We start from the raw sequence: 23,858 nt of genomic DNA on the forward strand, positions 1-23,858 counted from the left end.
AGAGACTGGGTGTCCTTCTCTAGCTCTAGAAGGATCTCCATGCACATGCAATACTCTCCTTACGGAATAGTTCAGACAATTTTCCAGTGGAGTCACGGGGGTTTCATCTTCACCTATAAGGTCTTTTTTTTCCCTTCTTTTTCCCACTGTGGTTCCATTTATTGAAACGGTTGTAGGACTATTTGAGCTGTCAAGATCGTCTGCCACTGTTCATATAGTTTTCTAATAATCAGGTCAATTCCTGAAACCTTTTTATATTTACTCCTACAAAATAATTTGTCATATTCTCCTAAAGTAGCAATTACAAATGTTTGGTGGATTTTTTTTTTCTGTATCTATTCACACCCACAAGCTGTTGTACACACTTAAAACACCAAACTGTTAGTTAGAGGCACCTGGATGTCGAATTGAGGTAAAAACTCTCCTAACTAAATGAAAATACAGTTAGTTCACAGACATCTCTGTGAACACCATGGACAGGGACAAATACACATGTGTCCTTAGGAAATACTATGACATAAATGCTGACTCAACAATCAAGGGCTATCGCTATAGTTACTTGTCTTCAACTAGGCGTGCGGTGTGGGAGAAGCTCCTTATTCCTCTCCATGTCCAAATCTGGTATACATCAGAGTCCCAGGGGATTCTGACGCGGGACTCAACAACAAACCGAGATGTACTTTAGGAGGAGAATTCCAGACCGCACAGGTACAGGACCCCGACACACGTGGGCCAATCCTCTGGTCTCTGTACTTTTTTGCACAGACCTTGCAAGAAAACACGGATCTACATTTTGCGACAAGTGAGGATCCGGTAACTTCTCCATCCACATGCAAAGGAGTGCCCTAAGAAACTGCAATTTGCTAACACCCTGTTCAGTCTGAGATGGATCCAAGTAAGATTGGGTGGCAGGAACTCCCCAACATTCTGTTGTAATGAAATTCAAACATGTCTCTGCCCGTGTTGCTGGCCGTGGGCATTTGGGAGCTACCAGGACTTGGGGAGTAGGAGATTCACACATAACACAGGTAAGAGACGTCTGGTCTACCTCAGACTCCACGTGAATGGTAGAGCCCGAGTCCCGGCTGGAGAGGGGCACCCAGAAATCTCTGGCAGGTGCTGGGAACTATGACTGAGCAAAACCTGAGCACCACTCAGCTTGTACAGGAACACCTCTCCCTTCTGCTCACACTCTGCCCACCCAGCCTGGTCTGGCCCCACCACTGGGATGATATGGGAGATGGAGGATAGAAGGCTAAAGAGGTGAGGTCCAGTGGAAAGGGCCCCAGGTGTGTCCGGCTGTAGTCATTACCTACACACAAGGCTAAGTTAGTGCCACCAAAGAACCGACCTGGGACATCTAGGTTGAAGGTGACCTTCTGGCCCCCGGCCTCGCAGCTGTACTCCCCGCTGTCCCCCTTCGCCGCCTGCTGCAGCACCAGCCGCCGGGTGCAGCCCGTGGCCTCCACGCGCACTTTCGAGCTCCCGCTCAGCTTCTTGCCATCCTTGTACCACGTCACCTGCGTCTGAGCCTGGGCCACCTCGCAGCTCAGCGTGGCACTGGCCCCGGCCGTGGCCTTCACCTCACTGTGTGCCGACTGCTCCTTGGCAAACACCACCGTGGGCTCTGGGGACAATGACAGACACACAGGGTCAAAGATATTTTCTAAATCAGGAGGACAGCACTGGGGACGGAAGGACTCAGCTGGGAGGTGGCAGGACGGGAAAATTCTCAAGGCTCTGTGTGACCCGCAGAAGCCCCAGCACCTTCTCAGCACAAGTAGCTCATTCATCTGCACATGGACCACTGCCCAGGGAGCGGTCCCCGCTGGAGACACCGTGAAGGACTTCTCCGGAGCACACACCCTCGAGCACAGGGACTGCAGACCAGGAGGTGTGCGCACACCCTCCCTAGGTGGGCAAGTCTTTCCCGGTTGTGCAGGGAGCATTCCCACCCAGCGAGGGACAGTTCCTGGGCGCCACCTCCCACCCGCACTCCCTGTGTCACCTGCTGGCCACCTAGGGCACTGAGCTGTACCTCCTGAGCCTGTCTCTTCCATGGTTTGGATGACTCACAAAGTGGTGGACCTTTGCTATGCTTTCGGTCTTTACTGTTTGCTCTTCTGCGGTGTGTCCGTTCATGGGGATTTTGGACACCATAATATTCCTCCCCACTCCCACCAAGTCCAATAATTTATCTTTTGCGCAAGTCATATTATCAGAATTCCACTTCCGTTTTTTCACACTTTTGTCTGTTTCACTTTATTTCCTGCTTTCCTGCTGACAAAAGTGGTGACTGTGAGCCCCGTTGCCTGGACCCTGATCTCACAGGCACAGCTTTCAAGTGTCACTTAGTGTGGTTAGCTGGTTTTCCTTCAGTGGCATTTATCACAAGAAGGATGAACCGTTTTATTTCTAACTGGTTCAGAATCTGTGGCATGGAGAGATATTGATAAACTGTTTCTTCCACATTTCTGACGTTAAATGTTATCAAACTCAACTCTGCTTTGATGAGGCGATCCCTTCATATTTTAGTTTCAATCTGCTCACGTCATGAGGTATGTTGATTTGCTGACCTTTGTGGTGCTCACACACCCGGGCCGTGTCTTTCATTATAGTGCATCGTCCTCTTAATACACTGCCGATTCATTTTGATTCTACTTAACTTCAGATTTTGGGCTTGGTCTCCACAATGCATTGGCCCACTATTTCAACTCTCCCTATCAGATGGTGGCGATAGACGCCATGCTGTTGCCGCATAATAAACCAGAGACTGTGTGTCCTTCTCTAGCTCTAGAAGGATCTCCATGCACATGCAATACTTTCCTTACGGAATAGTTCAGACAATTTTCCAGTGGAGCCACGGGGGTTTCATCTTCACCTATATGGTCTTTTTTTTCCCTTCTTTTTCCCACTGTGGTTCCATTTATTGAAACGGTTGTAGGACTATTTGAGCTGTCAAGATCGTCTGCCACTGTTCATATAGTTTTCTAATAATCTGGTCAATTCCTGAAACCTTTTTATATTTACTCCTACAAAATAATTTGTCATATTCTCCTAAAGTAGCAATTACAAATGTTTGGTGGATTTTTTTTTTTCTGTATCTATTCACACCCACAAGCTGTTGTACACACTTAAAACACCAAACTGTTAGTTAGAGGCACCTGGATGTCGAATTGAGGTAAAAACTCTCCTAACTAAATGAAAATACAGTTAGTTCACAGACATCTCTGTGAACACCATGGACAGGGACAAATACACATGTGTCCTTAGGAAATACTACGACATAAATGCTGACTCAACAATCAAGGGCTATCGCTATAGTTACTTGTCTTCAACTAGGCGTGCGGTGTGGGAGAAGCTCCTTATTCCTCTCCATGTCCAAATCTGGTATACATCAGAGTCCCAGGGGATTCTGACGCGGGACTCAACAACAAACCGAGATGTACTTTAGGAGGAGAATTCCAGACCGCACAGGTACAGGACCCCGACACACGTGGGCCAATCCTCTGGTCTCTGTACTTTTTTGCACAGACCTTGCAAGAAAACACGGATCTACATTTTGCGACAAGTGAGGATCCGGTAACTTCTCCATCCACATGCAAAGGAGTGCCCTAAGAAACTGCAATTTGCTAACACCCTGTTCAGTCTGAGATGGATCCAAGTAAGATTGGGTGGCAGGAACTCCCCGACATTCTGTTGTAATGAAATTCAAACGTGTCTCTGCCCGTGTTGCTGGCCGTGGGCATTTGGGAGCTACCAGGACTTGGGGAGTAGGAGATTCACACATAACACAGGTAAGAGACGTCTGGTCTACCTCAGACTCCACGTGAAAGGTAGAGCCCGAGTCCCGGCTGGAGAGGGGCACCCAGAAATCTCTGGCAGGTGCTGGGAACTATGACTGAGCAAAACCTGAGCACCACTCAGCTTGTACAGGAACACCTCTCCCTTCTGCTCACACTCTGCCCACCCAGCCTGGTCTGGCCCCACCACTGGGATGATATGGGAGATGGAGGATAGAAGGCTAAAGAGGTGAGGTCCAGTGGAAAGGGCCCCAGGTGTGTCCGGCTGTAGTCATTACCTACACACAAGGCTAAGTTAGTGCCACCAAAGAACCGACCTGGGACATCTAGGTTGAAGGTGACCTTCTGGCCCCCGGCCTCGCAGCTGTACTCCCCGCTGTCCCCCTTCGCCGCCTGCTGCAGCACCAGCCGCCGGGTGCAGCCCGTGGCCTCCACGCGCACTTTCGAGCTCCCGCTCAGCTTCTTGCCATCCTTGTACCACGTCACCTGCGTCTGAGCCTGGGCCACCTCGCAGCTCAGCGTGGCACTGGCCCCGGCCGTGGCCTTCACCTCGCTGTGTGCCGACTGCTCCTTGGCAAACACCACCGTGGGCTCTGGGGACAATGACAGACACACAGGGTCAAAGATATTTTCTAAATCAGGAGGACAGCACTGGGGACGGAAGGACTCAGCTGGGAGGTGGCAGGACGGGAAAATTCTCAAGGCTCTGTGTGACCCGCAGAAGCCCCAGCACCTTCTCAGCACAAGTAGCTCATTCATCTGCACATGGACCACTGCCCAGGGAGCGGACCCCGCTGGAGACACCGTGAAGGACTTCTCCGGAGCACACACCCTCGAGCACAGGGACTGCAGACCAGGAGGTGTGCGCACACCCTCCCTAGGTGGGCAAGTCTTTCCCGGTTGTGCAGGGAGCATTCCCAACCAGCGAGGGACAGTTCCTGGGCGCCCCCTCCCACCCGCACTCCCTGTGTCACCTGCTGGCCACCTAGGGCACTGAGCTGTACCTCCTGAGCCTGTCTCTTCCATGGTTTGGATGACTCACAAAGTGGTGGACCTTTGCTATGCTTTCGGTCTTTACTGTTTGCTCTTCTGCGGTGTGTCCGTTCATGGGGATTTTGGACACCATAATATTCCTCCCCACTCCCACCAAGTCCAATAATTTATCTTTTGCGCAAGTCATATTATCAGAATTCCACTTCCGTTTTTTCACACTTTTGTCTGTTTCACTTTATTTCCTGCTTTCCTGCTGACAAAAGTGGTGACTGTGAGCCCCGTTGCCTGGACCCTGATCTCACAGGCACAGCTTTCAAGTGTCACTTAGTGTGGTTAGCTGGTTTTCCTTCAGTGGCATTTATCACAAGAAGGATGAACCGTTTTATTTCTAACTGGTTCAGAATCTGTGGCATGGAGAGATATTGATAAACTGTTTCTTCCACATTTCTGACGTTAAATGTTATCAAACTCAACTCTGCTTTGATGAGGCGATCCCTTCATATTTTAGTTTCAATCTGCTCACGTCATGAGGTATGTTGATTTGCTGACCTTTGTGGTGCTCACACACCCGGGCCGTGTCTTTCATTATAGTGCATCGTCCTCTTAATACACTGCCGATTCATTTTGATTCTACTTAACTTCAGATTTTGGGCTTGGTCTCCACAATGCATTGGCCCACTATTTCAACTCTCCCTATCAGATGGTGGTGATAGATGCCATGCTGTTGCCGCATAATAAACCAGAGACGGAGTGTCCTTCTCCAGCTGTAGAAGGATCTCCATGCACATGCAATACTTTCCTTACGGAATAGTTCATACAATTTCCAGTGGAGCCACGGGGGTTTCATCTTCACCTATAAGGTCTTTTTTTTTCCCTTCTTTTTCCCACTGTGATTCCATTGATTGAAACGGTTGTAGGACTATTTGAGCTGTCAAGATCGTCTGCCACTGTTCACGTAGTTTCTAATAATCTGGTCATTCCTGAAACCTTTTCATATTTACTCCTACAAAATAATTTGTCATATTCTCCTAAAGTAGCAATTACAAATGTTTGGTGGATTTTTTTTTTCTGTATCTATTCACACCCACAAGCTGTTGTACACACTTAAAACACCAAACTGTTAGTTAGAGGCACCTGGATGTCGAATTGAGGTAAAAACTCTCCTAAATAAATGAAAATACAGTTAGTTCACAGACATCTCTGTGAACACCATGGACAGGGACAAATACACATGTGTCCTTAGGAAATACTATGACATAAATGCTGACTCAACAATCAAGGGCTATCGCTATAGTTACTTGTCTTCAACTAGGCGTGCGGTGTGGGAGAAGCTCCTTATTCCTCTCCATGTCCAAATCTGGTATACATCAGAGTCCCAGGGGATTCTGACGCGGGACTCAACAACAAACCGAGATGTACTTTAGGAGGAGAATTCCAGACCGCACAGGTACAGGACCCCGACACACGTGGGCCAATCCTCTGGTCTCTGTACTTTTTTGCACAGACCTTGCAAGAAAACACGGATCTACATTTTGCGACAAGTGAGGATCCAGTAACTTCTCCATCCACATGCAAAGCAGTGCCCTAAGAAACTGCAATTTGCTAACACCCTGTTCAGTCTGAGATGGATCCAAGTAAGATTGGGTGGCAGGAACTCCCCGACATTCTGTTGTAATGAAATTCAAACATGTCTCTGCCCGTGTTGCTGGCCGTGGGCATTTGGGAGCTACCAGGACTTGGGGAGTAGGAGATTCACATAACACAGGTAAGAGACGTCTGGTCTACCTCAGACTCCACGTGAAAGGTAGAGCCTGAGTCCCGGCTGGAGAGGGGCACCCAGAAATCTCTGGCAGGTGCTGGGAACTATGACTGAGCAAAACCTGAGCACCACTCAGCTTGTACAGGAACACCTTTCCCTTCTGCTCACACTCTGCCCACCCAGCCTGGTCTGGCCCCACCACTGGGATGATATGGGAGATGGAGGATAGAAGGCTAAAGAGGTGAGGTCCAGTGGAAAGGGCCCCAGGTGTGTCCGGCTGTAGTCATTACCTACACACAAGGCTAAGTTAGTGCCACCAAAGAACCGACCTGGGACATCTAGGTTGAAGGTGACCTTCTGGCCCCCGGCCTCGCAGCTGTACTCCCCGCTGTCCCCCTTCGCCGCCTGCTGCAGCACCAGCCGCCGGGTGCAGCCCGTGGCCTCCACGCGCACTTTCGAGCTCCCGCTCAGCTTCTTGCCATCCTTGTACCACGTCACCTGCGTCTGAGCCTGGGCCACCTCGCAGCTCAGCGTGGCACTGGCCCCGGCCGTGGCCTTCACCTCACTGTGTGCTGACTGTTCCTTGGCAAACACCACCGTGGGCTCTGGGGACAATGACAGACACACAGGGTTAAAGACACAAAACTCATAGAAGACTATGTCACGGTCACCACAGCTTCAGAGATGAATAAAATTTCTCCTTGCACTTTGTGCCTTGTTGAGTATTAGTCTCTGATGGGAGTCAGCATTGTGTTTACAAACATGTCTCCTTTAATGGAACCTCAAGTGTGTATTACAGAGCGTGTTCACTTAGAGAAATTTCTGAGACCTGAGGAAGTCAGTCAACACTATTCTGCCACCTGTCACTGCATGTTCATTGTTTTCCCTATCTGACAGTCAACTCTTGTGTGCAACCTTTTGTCCGTGTCCATGGGCTATGCATATATGCATATAAGGTCCTTAGTTGATTACTTCCCTCCCACCAACCCTCACCCGTCTTCCCTCAGAGATTCCCCACTCTGTTAGATGCTTTGACTTCTCTTGATACACTCCATTCATCAGTTTATTTTGTTAATTAGATTCCACACATGAGTAAGATCATGTGATATGTGTCTTCCTCTGATTGACTTATTTCACTTAGCATGATACTCTCCTGGTCCCTCCATGCTGTCTCAAAGGGTAAGAGATTCTCCTTTTTTAGTGCTGCATAGTATTTCCTGGTATAAATCTACCACAGCTTTTTTATCCAGTCATCTACTGATATGCTCTTGGGCTGTTTCTAAATCTTAGCTATTGTAAATTGTGCTGCTATAATCATAGATGTGCATTCATTCTTTCTGACGGGTGTTTTGGGTTTCCTAGGATATACTAGAGGCCCCGTGCATGAAATTCGTGCATGGGGGGTGGCTCCTCTCAGCCCAGCCTGCACCCTTTCCAATCCTGGACCCCTTGTGTGATGTCCGACTGCTGGTTTAGGCCCAATCAACCGGTATTCGGACATCCCTTTCACAATCTACGACCACTGGCTCATAACTGCTCACCTGCCTGCCTGCCTGATCACCCCTAACTGCCCCTCCTACAGCCTGGTCATCCCCAACTGCCCCCCCCCACCAGCTGGTCAACCCCAAATGCCCCCCCTGGCCTGGTTGCCCCTAACCACCCCCCCACCAGCCTGGTCGCCCCTTACTGGCCCCCCTGCTGGCCTGGTTGCCCCCAACTGCCCCCCCTGCTGCCTGGTCACCCCCTGCAGCCTGCTGTTCAATTGTTTGGTTGTCCCTCACTAACCCCCCTGCCAGACTGTCGCCCCCTGCAGCCTGCTGTTCCTGTTCGGTAATTACTGTTACTGTGACAGCATCCCAGACAATTTGCATATTCCTCTATTATTAGTATAGATAGATGTAGGATCACTGGGTCAAATGGCAGTTTCATATTTAATTTTTTGAGGAACCTCCATACTGTTTCCCATAATGGCTACATCAGTCTGCATTAACACCTGCAATGTACCCTTTTCCTCACATCCTCACCAGCACTTGTCATTTATTGATTTGTTGATGGTAGCCATTCTCATAGGTGTGAGGTGATACTTCATTGTCGTTTTAATTTGCATCTCTCTAATGATCAGTGACTGAGCATGTTTTCACAAGTCTCTTGGCCATCGGTATGTCCACTTTGGAGAAGTGTCTATTTAGGTCCTCTGCCCATTTTTTATTTGGATTGTTTGTCTCCCTTCAGTTATGTTGTATGAGTTCCTTATATATTTTGGATATTAACCCTTTATCAGATGTATCATTGCAAAATATGTTCTCCCATACAGTGGGCTCCCTTTTCATTTTGTTGATGGTTTCTTTTACTGTGCAGGAAATTTTTATTTTGATATAGTCCCATTTGTTGATTTTCTCCTTAGTTTTCTTTGCCCTAGGAGATAAATCTGTAAAAGTATTGCTATGAGAGATGTCTGAGATTTTGCTGCCTATGGTTTCTTCTGAAATTTTTATGGTTTCACAACTTAAATTTAAGTCTCTTATCCATTCTGAGTTTATTCTTATATATGGTATAACTTGGTGGGCTAGATTCATTTTTTTGCATATATCTGTCTAATTTTCCCAACAACATTTATTGAAGAGACTCTATTGACTCCCGTGTATGCTCTTGCCTCCTTTGTCAAATGTTGAGTGTAATGGCTTGGGTTGATTTCTGGGGTCTCTGTTCTGTTCCATTGATCTATATGCCTGTTGTTGTGCCAGAACAAGGCTGTTTTGATTATGATGGCTTTGTAGTATAACTTCAAATATGGTATTGTGATTCCTCCAACTTTGCTTTTCTTTCTCAAGATTGCTGCAGCTATTCCGGGTCTTTTTTTTATTCCATAAACATTTTTGGCGTGTTTGTTTTAGATCTGTGAAATATGCCTTTGGCATTTTAATAGGGATTGCTTTGAATCTGCAGATTGCCTTGGGTAGTTTGGACATTTTAATGATGTTGATTCTATCAATCCATGAACACGCTATAATCTTCCACTTGTTTATATCTCCTTCTATCTCTTTTTTCAACATCCTGTAGTTTTCCGAGTATAGGTCTCTTGCCTCCTTGGTTAAGTATACTCCTTAGTAACTTAATTTTTGTTGTTGCAGTGGTAAATGGAATTGTTTAGTTTCTCTTTCTAAGAAGTCATTATTGGTGTATAAAAAAGCCATCGATTTTTTGGTGTTGATTTTGTATCCTGCTACATTGCCAAATTCATTTATTAAATCTAGTAGTTTTTTGTTGGAGTCTTCAGGGTTTTCTATGTATAACATCATGTCATTTGTGAATAGTGAGAGCTTTACTTCCTCCTTTCAAATTTGGATGCCTTTTATTTCTTCTTCTTGTCTGATTGTTGTGGCTAGGATTTCCAGAACTATCCTATATAATAAAAGGGTAATATGCAAATTGACCCTAACAGCAGAACAACCCAGAATAACCAGTAGCTATGATGCACACTAACCACCACAGTGGCAGACGCTCAATGCAGGAGCACCCCCTGGTGATCAGTGCGCTCCCACAGGGGGAGCTCTGCTCAGCCACAAGCCAGGCTGAGGGCTGAGAGTGCAGCGGCAGTGGCGGGAGCCTCTCCAACCTCCACAGCAGCACTAATGATGTCCAACTCTGGCTTAAGCCGTCAATCAGACATCCCCCGAGGGCTCCCAGGCTGCCAGAGGGATAGCTGACTGCCAGCTTAGTCCCGCTGGCAGGTGGACATCTCCTGAGGGATCACAGACTGCGAGAGGGAGCAGGCCAGGCTGAGGGATAACCCCCCACCCCGAGGGCATGAATTTTCGTGCACCGGGCCTCTAGTATTGAATAAGAGTGGTGAGAGCAGACATCCCTTTTTTGTTCCTGTTCTTAGGGGATATTGTTTTAGTTTTTGTACAATGAGTATGATATCCGTGTAGGTTTGCAATATATGGCCTTTATCATGTAGAGATATGCTTTCTCTATTCACATTTTGCTGAGAGTTTTTATCAAAAATGTGTTGAATTTTGTGGAATGATTTTTCTGCATCTATTGATATGATCATGTGACTTTTGTCTTTCAATTTCTTTATGTGATGTATCACATGCATTGATTTGCAAATATTGTACCAGCCTTGAATTCCTGGAATAATCCAACTTGCTCATGGTGTATGGGCTTTGTAATATATTGCTGGATCTGATTTGCTAATATTTTGTTGAGGATTTTAGCATCTATGTTCATCAGGAATATTGGCCTGTAATTCTCTTTCTTTGTAGTGTCTTTATCTGGTTTTGGAATTAGGATAATGCTAGCCTCATAAAAAGAGCTTGAAAGTGTTCCTTCCTCTTGAATTTTTTGCAATAGTTTGAGGAGTATAGATGTTAGTTCTTCTTTGAATGTTTGGTAAAACTTCCCTGTGAAGCCATCTAGACCTGGGCTTTTGTTTGCTGGGAGATTTTTGATTACTGCTTCTATTCCATCAGTTGTTATTGGCCTATTCAGGTTTCCTGATTCTTTCTGATTCAGTTTTGGGAGATTATATTTTTCTAGGAATTTTTCCATTTTATCTAGCTGGTTGGCATATAGCTGTTTATAATATTTCCTTACAATCCTTTGTATTTTGTGGTGTCAGTGGCTACTTCTCCACTTTTGTTTCTGATTTTATTTATTTGGATCCTCTTACTTTGTTTCTTGATGAGTCTGGCTAATGGCTCAACAATCTTGTTTATCCTTTCAAAGAACAAGCTCTTGGTTTCATTGATTTTTTGTATTTTTTTTTAGTGTCTATATCATTTATTTCTGCTCTAACTTCATTATTTCCTTCCTTTTACTTACTCTGGGATTTTCTTGTTGTTCTCTTTTTACTTCTTTAAGTTGTAGGGTTAGTTTATTGTTGATTTTTCTTGTGTGTTGTTTTTGTTGTTGTTGTTTGTTTTTTCTTTAGGTAGGCCGGTAGTGCTATGAATTCCCTTCTCAGGACTGCTTTTGCTGTGTCCCAGAGATTTGGGGTTGTGGTGTGTTCATTTTCATTTTGTGTCCAGGAAGTATTTTATTTCTTTCTTGATCTCATTGGTAAGCCATTCATTGTTTAATAACATGCTATTTAGCCTCCATGTGTTTGAATGTTTTGGGGTGTTTTTACTGTAGTTGATTTCTAATTTCATTCCACTGTGATCTGAGAAGATGCTTGATATGATTTCAATCTTCTTGAACTTGTAGAGATTTGTTTTTTGTTTCAACATGTGTTCTATCTTTGTGAATGATCCATGTGCACTTGAGAAGAATGTATATGCTGCAGCTTTGGGGTGAATGTTCTATAAATGTCATTTAAATCCATCTGATCCAGTGTGACCCTTTAGAGTCACTATTTCCTTGTTAAGTTTTTTACTGGAAGATCTGTCCAGTGAAGTCAAGTGGTGTTAAAGTCCCCTACTATGACTGTATTGTTGTTTATTTCTCCTTCAAAGTCCTGTAGGAATTTTTCTTATGTATTTAAATGTTTCTATATTGGGTGCATATATGTTTACCAGGGTTATATGCTCTTGTTGGATCAATCCATTTAGTATTATGTAGTGACCTTTGTTGTCTCTTGTGATGGCCTTCATTTTGAAATTTATTTCAGATATGAGTATTGCTACTCCAGCTGTTTTTCTTTTCTATTTGTATGGAAAATTTTTCCAACCCTTCACTCTCATCTTGTGTGTGTCTTTTGTTCTGAGGTGGGTCTCTTGTAGACAGCATATAGTTGGGTCATCCATTTGTATTTTGAATGATATCTTGGTTTCAGAACCTTGCTTTCCAGCCTTGAGTACTTCATGCCATTCCATTCTGGCCTGTAGAGTTTCTGATGAGAAATCAGGTGTCAGCCTCATGGGAGCTCCTTTGTAAGTAACAGTTTCCTTTTCTCTTGCTGCTTTTAAGATTCTCTCTTTGTCTTTAATTTTTGGCATTTTCATTATGATGTGTCTGGGCGTGGGCCTGTTTGGGTTCTTCTTGCTTGGGGTTCGTTATGACTCCTGAACTTTTGTTACCTTTTCCTTCACCAGGTTAGGGAAATTTTCTGTCATTATTTCTTCAAATATGTTCTCTAGCCCTTTCTTCCTTTCTGCCTCTTCTGGCACACCTGCTATTAAAATATTGTTATGTTTCCAGTTGTCCCTTAGCCCCCTTAAGCTGTTTTCCTGTTTTTTAATTGTTTTATTTTTTTGGTTCTCTGAGTGATTTTTTTCAAACTGGTCTTTGTATTCACTGATTCTATCCTCAGCTTCCCCTTATCTGCTGTGTATTCCTTCCAATGTGTGCTATGTCATTCTTTATTTCTGTTTTCACAGTTACTGTATCTTTTCTCATGCCATTGAGCATCTTTACAATCATTATTCTGAACTCTATATCAGATAAATTTCTTATCTCCATTTCATTTATGTCTTCTTCTGTAGAATTCTCTTGTTCTTTCATTTGGGGATTGTTACTTTGTCTCCTCATTGTGGCCGCCTGTTTGGGTTTGTGACTATGTATTAGGTCGATCTGCTATGCTTCTCATCTTTAGTGCAGGATAGTGTCAAACACTGTTTCTGACTAATTAGATCAGGAAAAGACTCAAAGCCTCCTGAAACCACCTTTGTCTACAGCCTGATAGGATTCTGTCTTGAATTGCCCTCAGGCAATCATCCATAAGTGTGACGTGAGATTTTTTTTCAACAGGGTGGGGCAATTGCTTCTGCCTGGAGGCTAACTGTTATTCTTAGTCACTTATTGGGCCTCAGAAACTCTGCACTGTGGGGCAAAGTGTTTTCCAATAGGGTGGATCAACTGTCTTCCCCCAAGGCAAGGCACCTGTATAACAAATGTCTGTGTGAGAAAGATGGCTTCTGCAGTGTGAGGGAATTACTTGGCACAGGAAATCAGTGCATTTTCCTTCTGAGTTCTGACCCCAGAGCCCATGATCTTGGCTTCTGCTCACTCAGCTCCAATCCACTCTTCCCTACCTCTGCCAAAACACATGGTGAGTGGTTGCACTCAAAATGTTGTATGTTGGCCCTTAAGAGGGTGCCTGTATTTCCAGCCATCTCTCCCTGGCAGCAACAACCTGCTTCTTTTCACAGCCAGATGTTATGTGGATACCCTTCTCAGTTCTGGTGCTCTCTGCTGGGGGGGACCAGCTTGGGATAAGACCCCAGAGTTCTCAGTGGCAACCCGCCACTGATGAGATATCTCTCCAGAACTTCAGTTGCTGTCTGTGGCAGCCCAGCCAGTCCTTTTTCACCTCTGCCCCTCCTACCAGTCTCTATGTGGTCACCACTTTCTGTCCTCAGATAGCAGGGTTCTCTCCAGCAAGTCTACCATTGATTATTCAAAGTAACCACCATCTTGACCTCTGTCACCAATAATTACCTTAGCCTATTTTTGATCTCGCATGAATGAGTGATATTATGTGTCCTCTGGGCCTGTTTTTTCCACTCAATATAATGTCTGTGAGCTCTATCATGTTACATGGAGCAATACTCTGTCCTCTTGTATTTATATATACTTTTCTGTTGTATGACACAATGGTTTACTTTTCCTTTTCCTCTTCTGGTTGATTTGGGTTATTTCCAATTTGGGGATCTGATGAGTAAAGCTGCTATGAATACTCTTGAATATATCTTGGGGGTCACATGGGTAAGGACATAGGTAGGCCTGCATTTGAGCTTTAGCCAATGTTTCTAAAGCGTTTCCAAAATGGTTGTACCGAAAACAGGAACTTTAGGGAGAACCAAGATGGCGGCATAGGTTAACGCCAGCGTTTGCTGCTTTGAACAACTACTTCAAAAGTGAAACTAAAAGACGGAACGGACATCACCCAGAACCACAGGAACGCTGGCTGAGTGGAAGTCCTACAACTAGGAGGAAAGAGAAACGCATACGGACACTCAGAGGAGGCGCAGTGCTGAAGTCAAATTCTGAGGTGCGGAGTGCGCGGAGCGGGCTGGCAGCGGAGGGCGCGGTTGTTGTTTTCAATCCGGAGGGAGTCGCAGACTCTGAGCTCCAGATACAGGCGAGTCTTTAGGGACCCAGACTCAAACGGGAGAAGCGGGACTGTCTGGCTTCGGTCAGAGCGAGTGCAGCTTTCTCTCCGAGCTTTGCAGCGGGTGCTGGGACTCAGAGAGGCAGAGCCCCTGGGGACAGGACTGAGAGCCGCCATAACTGCTCTCTCCGGCCCACCCTGTTGATCCTGTGCAACCCGCCCTGCCCAAGCCCTGCACAGAGGCATTTGCTGGATAGCCTCAGGCAAAGGCTAGATTAGCACCTCCCTAGAGGACAGAAGTTCTCTCACTGCTGACACAGCTGATTCTCATAGCCACTTGGCCTGGAGGTCAAACCCTCCCTGGTATTAGCTACAACAATCAAGGTTTAACTATAAGACTGCGAACAAAGACCACTAGGGGGTGCACCAAGGAAGCATAACAAAATGCGGAGACAAAGAAACAGGACAAAATTGTCAATGGAAGATATAGAGTTCAGAACCACACTTTTAAGGTCTCTCAAGAACTGTTTAGAAGCCGCCGATAAACTTAATGAGATCTACAAGAAAACTAATGAGACCCTCGATGTTATATTGGGGAACCAACTAGAAATTAAGCATACACGGACTGAAATAACAAATATTATACAGACTCCCGACAGCAGACCAGAGGAGCGCAAGAATCAAGTCAATGATTTGAAATGCGAGGAAGCAAAAAACACCCAACCGGAAAAGCAAAATGAAAAAAGAATCCAAAAATGCGAGGATAGTGTAAGGAGCCTCTGGGACAGCTTCAAGCATACCAACATCAGAATTATAGGGGTGCCAGAAGATGAGAGAGAGCAAGATATTGAAAACCTATTTGAAGAAATAATGACAGAAAACTTCCCCCACCTGGTGAAAGAAATGGACTTACAGGTCCAAGAAGCGCGAAGAACCCCAAACAAAAGGAATCCAAAGAGGACCACACCAAGACACATCATAATTAAAATGCCAAGAGCAAAAGATAAAGAGAGAATCTTAAAAACAGCAAGAGAAAGTAACTCAGTTACCTACAAGGGAATACCCATACGACTGTCAGCTGATTTCTCAACAGAAACTTTGCAGGCCAGAAGGGAGTGGCAAGAAATTTTCAAAGTGATGAATACCAAGAACCTACAACCAAGATTACTTTATCCAGCAAAGCTATCATTCAGAACTGAAGGTCAGATAAAGAGCTTCACAGATAAGGAAAAGCTAAAGGAGTTCATCACCACCAAACCAGGATTATATGAAATGCTGAAAGGTATCCTTTAAGAAGAGGAAGAGGAAGAAAAAGGTAAAGATACAAATTATGAACAACAAATATGCATCTATCAACAAGTGAATCTAAGAATCAAGTGAATAAATAATCTGATGAACAGAATGAACTGGTGATTATAATAGAATCAGGGACATAGAAAGGGAATGGACTGACTATTCTTGGGGGGGAAAGGGGTGTGGGAGATGCGGGAAGAGACTGGACAAAAATCGTGCATCTATGGATGAGGACAGTGGGTGGGGAGTGAGGGCGGAGGGTGGGGCGGGAACTGGGAGGAGGGGAGTAGTTATGGGGGGGGAAAAAAGAGGAACAAATGTAATAATCTGAACAATAAAGATTTAATTTAAAAAAATGGTTGTACCAATTTACACTCCCACTATAAGTGTTTAAGAGTTCTGATTCTCCACATGCTTACCAACACTGGATATCATCAATTTTTTTAAAGAATTGTTTATTGCCCTGACCGGTTTGGCTCAGTGGATAGAGCGTCGGTCTGCGGACTCGGGGGTCCCGGGTTCGATTCCAGTCAAGGGCATGTACCTTGGTTGAGGACACATCCCCAGTGGGGAGTGTGCAGGAGGCAGCTGATCGATGTTTCTAACTCCCTATCCCTCTTTCTCTCTGTGAAAATCAATAAAATATATTTTTTAAAAAAGAATTGTTTATTGATTTTTAGAGAGAGAGGAAGAGAGAGGGAGAGAGAGAAAAAAATCAATGTGAGAGTGCAACATCAATCAGCTGCTTCCTGCACACCCCCTACCAGGCATCAAGCCCACAACCCAGGCATGTGCCCTTGACCAGACCAAACCGTCAACCTTTTGGTGCATGGGACAATGCCCAACCAACTGAGCCACACTGACCAGGGAAAATATCATCAATTTTTAAGTTGTGTATGTCCCATTAAACTCAAGTGAATACATATAGGATCTCAGAGTTCATGCTATAGATTCCTTCATTCCTTCATTCATTCATCCATTTGATCATTGACCCAACTAAAGTCAATGGATAGCCCACAGTATGCAGGCACATGATGATAGCTGAGTATGCTATGGTGAGCAGCACAGTCTCTGTTCTGACAGAGCTTTCTTTCTCATGGGAAGAGGACAAACAAACATAAACCATGACAATAATGACATAATGGTATGTTGAGTGCTGTGATGAAATAAAGCAGGTAACATGCTAGAAAGAAGGGTCTGATTGGTGACTTATATTTGATGGTGTGAGTATATCTCAGTAAGGAGTGACATTTAGGTGGACTGATAAATGATAAATTGGGGGCAGTCTTTGATTAAAACCTGGAAGAGACAGTCTAATGGAGGTGAGAATTATGGTTAGAGTTCTCCTGCAGGGGTAAGTGTGAAAGTGAGTGAGGAAGGTAAAAGGGAACTGCTCAAAGATTGGGCCACACAGAGCACCTTCTTCCCCCCAAAGCACTTCTGCCTCTAGGTTTAGAGTGCAATGAAAATCCAGCCATGGGATTGTTATTAAAACACAGGGAAAGCAGGCAAGCTGTGGACATCTTGTGTAGACAGAGTGATAAAATAGAGATTGAGCAGCCAAGTCCTAGTCAAAAGGGACCATGTAGAATCAATCCCCATTTCAACCACATTCACCTTAAGACATTTGATGAAATCCAAAGCTGCATGAGGTGGGAAACTAAGAAGCCACACAGAAAACCTCTAAAAACTAGAGTGAAATTTTAGTATCTTGTATTACCAGGGAGGTAAATATTAGAGTTGAGTGTCTGGAGCCAAGGGACCCCCATCCACACTCCAAGTCTCTGCAGGAATCCTTTGAGAACTATACCCAGGACTGGGGGAAAGTCAAACATTGATAAACCTGATCAAAACTGCAATGCAGCCTTGAGTCAGCATGATACTGAAGGGATTAAAGTTTTTAGTGATCCTCTCCCTGCCTAGCAAAGGAAAGAGTGTTCCTCTTTCTGAAATAAGATAACAGCATCCATATTAATACATTTCCTCACACAATATCTGTCAGTCAGTCAAAAATTCACTGGCATGCCGAGAGGAGAGGAGTAAAATGAAAACCAAAAAAAAAAAAAGGCAGTATCAGATGATAGGTTATTATGGTTATCAGAATGTGTTATAACCATGATATTTTTAAATATGAAAGAAAATGTATCAAATATAAAAATTTTACTATGGAGTCTAGAATCTATAAAAAATTAATTCAGTGGAAATTATAAAACTTGAAAATAAAATAACTGAAAGGAAACACACTATAGATGGGTTTGACAGCAGATTAGATAGAACAGACGGTGAGTGAATTGGGAGACTGATTGAAAGAAAATATCTGTAATAAAGAAGAGAGAAAAAAGAATTAAGAAGAAGAAAGGAAGAGATGCATACAAGGTATGTGATAACCCATATTCTAGAGCTGATGAAAGACATAAACCCACAAACTCAAGATGCTCTACTACCCCAATATGAGTACAAAAAAAACCATGCCTGGTAAAAGTAAAATGGTTCAAAATAAAAAACAATACCTTAAAAGCAACAGGACTAAACAAACAAACAAAGAAATAAGCAACAACAAAGAAAAACTTGTACAGACAGTACATTAGATGAAGCAGAGGATCAAATCTCTAATTTCATCACTCTATCAACACCAACTCCTGGTGGCCCTGCCCTGCTGAACTCAGGTTCCCCTGCCAATATGACTCAGTGGTTGAGCATTGACCTATGAACCAGGAGGTTATGATTCAATTCCCGGTCAGGACACATGCCCGATTACAGGCTCAAATCCCAGTGGTGGTGGTGGTGGTGGGGAGGTATGGGGTGCAGGGGGCAACTGATCAATGATTCCCTCTCATCATTGATGTTTCTATCTCTCTCTTCCTCTCCCTTCCTCTCTGAAATCAATAAAAATAAAAATATTTAAAATAAAAACACTTAAAAAAATAATAGACCTGAAAAATGATATTTCAAAATAAAATATGGAGATTCAAAATAGCAGCAGGACAGGTAGAAGTTGCATTTATCTCCTCCAAGGAACAAACTGGAATTACAACTAAAATACAGACAAACAACCTGAATAACCAACAAAAACTAGCTGAACAGAAGTCTTATAACCAAGGATTTATGGAAGAAGCTACATCAAGCCTGGTAGGAAGGGCAGAGACACAAAAAGGGCTGGCCCTGTTCCCATGGGTAGTGGCTGAGAATCTGGAGGGATATCTCAGTTGCAAGGATTCCCCTTGAGGAGTGTGGGGTCTCAACCCCACACTAAGCTCCACAGCGCAGAGCAGTGGAGCCAAGAAGAGACCCCCAAATACAATCTGGCTGTGAAAATCAGCAGGGATTCTGTCCACCAGGGAGAGACATTAGTCTACTAGAGACACAGATGCCCTCTTAAAAGGCCAGTGCATGCCCTAGTCATTTTGGCTCAATGGATAGAGCATCGGCCCATGGACTGAAGGCTGCTGGGTTTGATTCCTGGCCCTCGTTGGGGTGTGTATGGAAGGCAACCAATCAATGTGTCTCTCTCACATCAATGTTTCTTTCTCTGTGTCTCTCCCCTTCCCTTCCACTCTCTCTAAAAAAATCAATGGAAAACATATCTTCAAGTGGGGACTAACACCAACAATAAAAGGCCAGTGTACAAAATCTCATTCACAGCCATTCAACCTGGGCTCCAGCAGAGAAAGGGCAGAGTGGATGAGAGTCGTGTGAGAAGAGATTGGGTATGTGGCTCCAGGTAGAAGCTGAAGGGATAGACACCAGGATCCTTGTTCTGAATCCCTCTCCCACATCACTGACACCATATTTCTTGGGTGGAGCACTCTCCTCCTTAGGCATTAGTCTGGAGGATTGCAACAGCCTTACCCTCTGGACTTCCTGTCACCCCACCCAACAGAGCTCATACCCTACAGAGGAGTCAGCTGCCTGAACTCATGGTATAAACGCCCAGGCAGACTCAGGAAGTGTCAGTGACTAACTTGTATGGCACTGGCATGGGGGCCATTTCCACTAACTACCTGAAAGCTTAACTAGTGCTCTTCCCTTACAGGAGATCCACTAGCCCCATGCTACAATTCTTGACAGTCCCATCATCCCAACTACTGGTGGTCCTGCCCTGCTGAGCTCAGGAGGACTGGGAAGAATCCAGGGTAGAGTGAGTTGTTCGGCTCTGGTGCAGGGACCACATCCCCACCTTCTCCCAAGCCTGATCAATGCCTCCTCCTCATGGAAGATCCACTAGCCCAACCCTCCTGACTCTGGTGGCCCTGCCCTATTGATCTTGGGCTCTCAGTAGAATCTGGGACAGACTGAGTTGTGTTACACTAGGATAGGGACCATTTTCCCTCTCATGCCTGGCTGGTGCAGAGCCTTCCATTCGCATGGCCAAATCTTGGTCTGTTTGTACCTGATAAACTCTGTTGTCCTCACCCTGACAACTCCCTAGACTTCACTCCACCACAAAGGTCTGGTGGCACCAGTGGGTGGCAGCTAGTCTTGGTATACCCTGGGACATTTGCTGAGTGGTCTCAAGTCCAGCACTGGCACCAAGTTTGAACCTCTATCAGTCTGGTGAATACCACGTGCCCCTACATGGTGACTCACTGAGAACCTACTTCATGCAACATGAGTACCACCAGAGGCCCTTTCAGTGACTGAGCCTAAGAGGCATCCAGCAGGTGGAGTCAGGTGGAGGAAGACCATGGGGGGACTTGGGCCTTTTGCTGACTACCCCTGGGCTTAGTGCAGATGGAAGCTGGATGTGGTGTGCAGCTTGGTCCTATCCACACACACTCAGGCCCAGGAGAGGCAGCCACAAACTGTGGATAGCTTTGTAGCTCCAAATAGTTTGCCCAGGGATAGTCACAGGCAGTATATTAGATGAAGCAGAAGATCAAATCAGCAATTTGGAAGACAAGATAGCAGAAAATAATCAGAGCAGTAAAAAGAAAAACGTATTAAAAAAAATAAGACTAGTTTAAGAGACCTTTGGGACAACATGAAGTGTAACAACATCTGCATCCCTGGGATACCAGAAAGACATAAGAGAGATCAAGGGATCAAGAAATTAGTTGGCCATGGCCAGTATGGCTCAGTTGGTTGGAGTATCATTCCATACACCAGAAATAGGCAGGTTCAATTCCTGGTTAGGGCCCATACCCAGGTTGCAAGTTCAATACTCAGTCAGGGTATGTGTGGGAGGCAACCAATTGATGTTTCTCTCACACATAAATGTTTCTCTCTCTCTCTCTCTCTCTCTCTCTCTCTCCCAATTCCTCTCTTTAAAAATACATTTTTTAATATATTTTATTGATTTTTTACAGAGTGGAAGAGAGAGAGATAGAGAGTTAGAAACATCGATGAGAGAGAAACATCGATCAGCTGCCTCCTGCACATCCCCCACTGGGGAAGTGCCCACAACCCAGGTACATGCCCTTGGCTGGAATCGAACCCGGGACCCTTCAGGCCGCAGGCCGACGCTCTATCCACTGAGCCAAACCGGTTTCGGCTAAAAATACATTTAAAAAGAAATTTTAAACCCTATTTGAACAAATAATGTATGAAAACTTCCTGGTGAAGAAAAAATACACAAAAGTCCAGGAAGCACAGAGCACCAAACAAAATGAACCCAAAGAAGCTCACACCAAGAAACATCATAATTAAAATGGCAAAAATTAAAGACAAAGAGAAAATGTTAAAAGCAGCAACAGACAGTGACCTACAAGGGAGCTCCCTTAAGACTGTCAGCAGAATTCTTGACAGAAACATTTCATGCCAGAATGGAATGGCATGAAATATTCCAAGTGGTGGGAAGACTAGTCTACCCAGCACACTATCATTCAAAATTGAAGGTGAACCTAAGAACTTTCAAGACAAGAAAAAACCAAAGTTCATCACCACCAAACCAGTATTACAAGAAATGTTAAAGGATCTTCTTTAAGAAAAGGAACCCTCTTCAATAAATGGTGTTGGGCCCTAACTGGTTTGGCTCAGTGGATAGAGCATCGGCCTGCAGACTCGATTCCGGTCAAGGGCATGTACCTTGATTGCGGGCACATCCCCAGTAGGAGGTGTGCAGGTGGCAGCTGATCGATATTTCTCTCTCATTGGTGTTTCTAACTCTCTATCCCTCTCCCTTACTCTCTGTAAAAAAAAATCAATAAAATATATTTTTAAAATAATAATAAAATAAATAGTGTTGGGAAAATTGGACAGATACATGCAAAAAAAATGAAACTAGACCACCAACTCACACCATACACAAAAATAAACTCAAGATGGATAAAGGACCTAAACATAAGACAGGAAACCATAAAAATACTAGAGAAATTCACAGGCAGCAAAATCTCAGACTTATGCCAAAGCAATTTCTTCACTGATACTGTTCCTAGGGCAATGGAAACTAAAGAGAAAATAAACAAATGGGACTACATCAAAATAAAAAGCTTTTTCACAGCAAAGGAAACCATCAACAAAACAACAAGAAAGCCCACTGCATGGGAGAACATATTTGCAAATGTTATCACCAATAAGGGTTTAATCTCCAACATTTACAGGGAACTCAAACATCTTAACAAAAGGAAGATAAACAACCCAATCAAAAAATGAGCAACAGACCTAAATAGATACTTTTTGAAAGAAGACAGGAAAAAAGCCAAAAGACATATGAAAATATGTTCAAAGTCACTAATCATCCAAGAGATGCAAATCAAAACAACAATGAGGTACCATCTCAAACCTGTCAGAATGGCTATCATCAACAAATCAACAAACGAGAAGTTTGTTGGAGAGAATGTGGAGAAAAAGGAACCCTCATGCACTGCTAGTGGGAATGCAGACTGGTGCAGCCACTGTGGAGAACAGTATGGAGTTTCCTCAAAAAACTAAAAATGGAACTCCCATCTGACCCAGTGATCCCACCTCTAGGAATATATCCCAAGAAACTAGAAACATCAATTAGAAAGGATATATGCACCCCTATGTACATAGCAACACAATTCACCATAGCTAAGATTTGGAAAAAGTCAAAGTGCCCATCAGTAGATGAGTGGATTAAATACTGTGGTACATCTACACAATGGAATACTACACTGCAGTAAAAAAGTAGTTCTTACCATTCGCAACAGCATGGATGGAACTGGAGAGCATTATGCTAAGTGAAATAAGCCAGTCAGAGAAAGATAAATATCACATGATCTCACTCATTTATGGAATATAATGAACAACATAAACTGATGAATAAAAACGGATCCAGAGACAGAGAAGCATCGATCAGACCCTTAAACCTCAGAGGGAAGGTAGGGGAGGGTGGGGGTAAGGGAGAGAGATCAACCAAAGGACTTATATGCCTGCATATAGGCCTAACCAATGGACACAGCCAACAGGGGGTTGAGGGCATGAGTGGGGGGGGGGGGGGATAGGGGGTAACTTAGGTATATGTAATAACTTAATCAACAACAAAAAATTTTAAAAAAGAAAGAAAAAGAACAAAAAAGAGAGAGGAATATATCTATAAAAAAATGAAACAGCAATAAATACATACCTATCAATAATGACTTTAAATATAAGTTGCTTAAGTGCTCTAATCAGTGACAGGGTAAAATTCAAGAGGAGGGAAGACTTCCCAGCTCTTTTTATGAGGCCAGCATTTTGCTAATTCCAAAACTCAATAAAGACACTACAAGAAAGAAAACTACAGCACAATATCCCTGATGAACATAGATGCTAAAATCCTCAACAAAATATTAGCAAATCAGATCCAGTAATGCATTAAAAAGATCATACACCATGACCAAGTGGGATTTATTCCAGGGATGCAAGAATGGTTCAATATTCACAAATCAATAAATGTGATATACTACATTAACAAAATGAAGGATAAAAATCCAGTAGATGTAGAAAAGGCATTTGACAAAGTACAATACCCATTTTTAATAAAAACTCTCATCAAAGTGGGAATAGAGAGATCATACCTCAACATAATAAAGGCCATACATGACAACCTATAGCAACATCATACTCAATGGGGGAA

General features: G+C 44.1%; 1 protein-coding gene across 18 annotated transcripts in view; it reads right to left on the reverse strand.

Annotated features, from left to right (window-relative positions):
- OBSCN (obscurin, cytoskeletal calmodulin and titin-interacting RhoGEF) overlaps positions 1 to 23,858 on the reverse strand; it is a 176,801-nt gene that overhangs the window by 117,185 nt on the left and 35,758 nt on the right. For all 18 annotated transcript variants that reach the window (XM_059695760.1, XM_059695776.1, XM_059695774.1 and 15 more), the window contains exons 11-13: positions 6,885 to 7,160; positions 4,121 to 4,396; positions 1,352 to 1,627 (exon numbers count right to left, since the gene is read on the reverse strand). In XM_059695760.1, the coding sequence (XP_059551743.1) occupies positions 1,352 to 1,627; positions 4,121 to 4,396; positions 6,885 to 7,160 (828 nt within the window). The remainder of the gene's footprint in view (positions 1 to 1,351; positions 1,628 to 4,120; positions 4,397 to 6,884; positions 7,161 to 23,858) is intronic.

The sequence above is a fragment of the Myotis daubentonii genome, chromosome 5 (genome assembly GCF_963259705.1).
Source record: "Myotis daubentonii chromosome 5, mMyoDau2.1, whole genome shotgun sequence".
Classification (NCBI taxonomy): Eukaryota; Metazoa; Chordata; class Mammalia; order Chiroptera; family Vespertilionidae; genus Myotis; species Myotis daubentonii.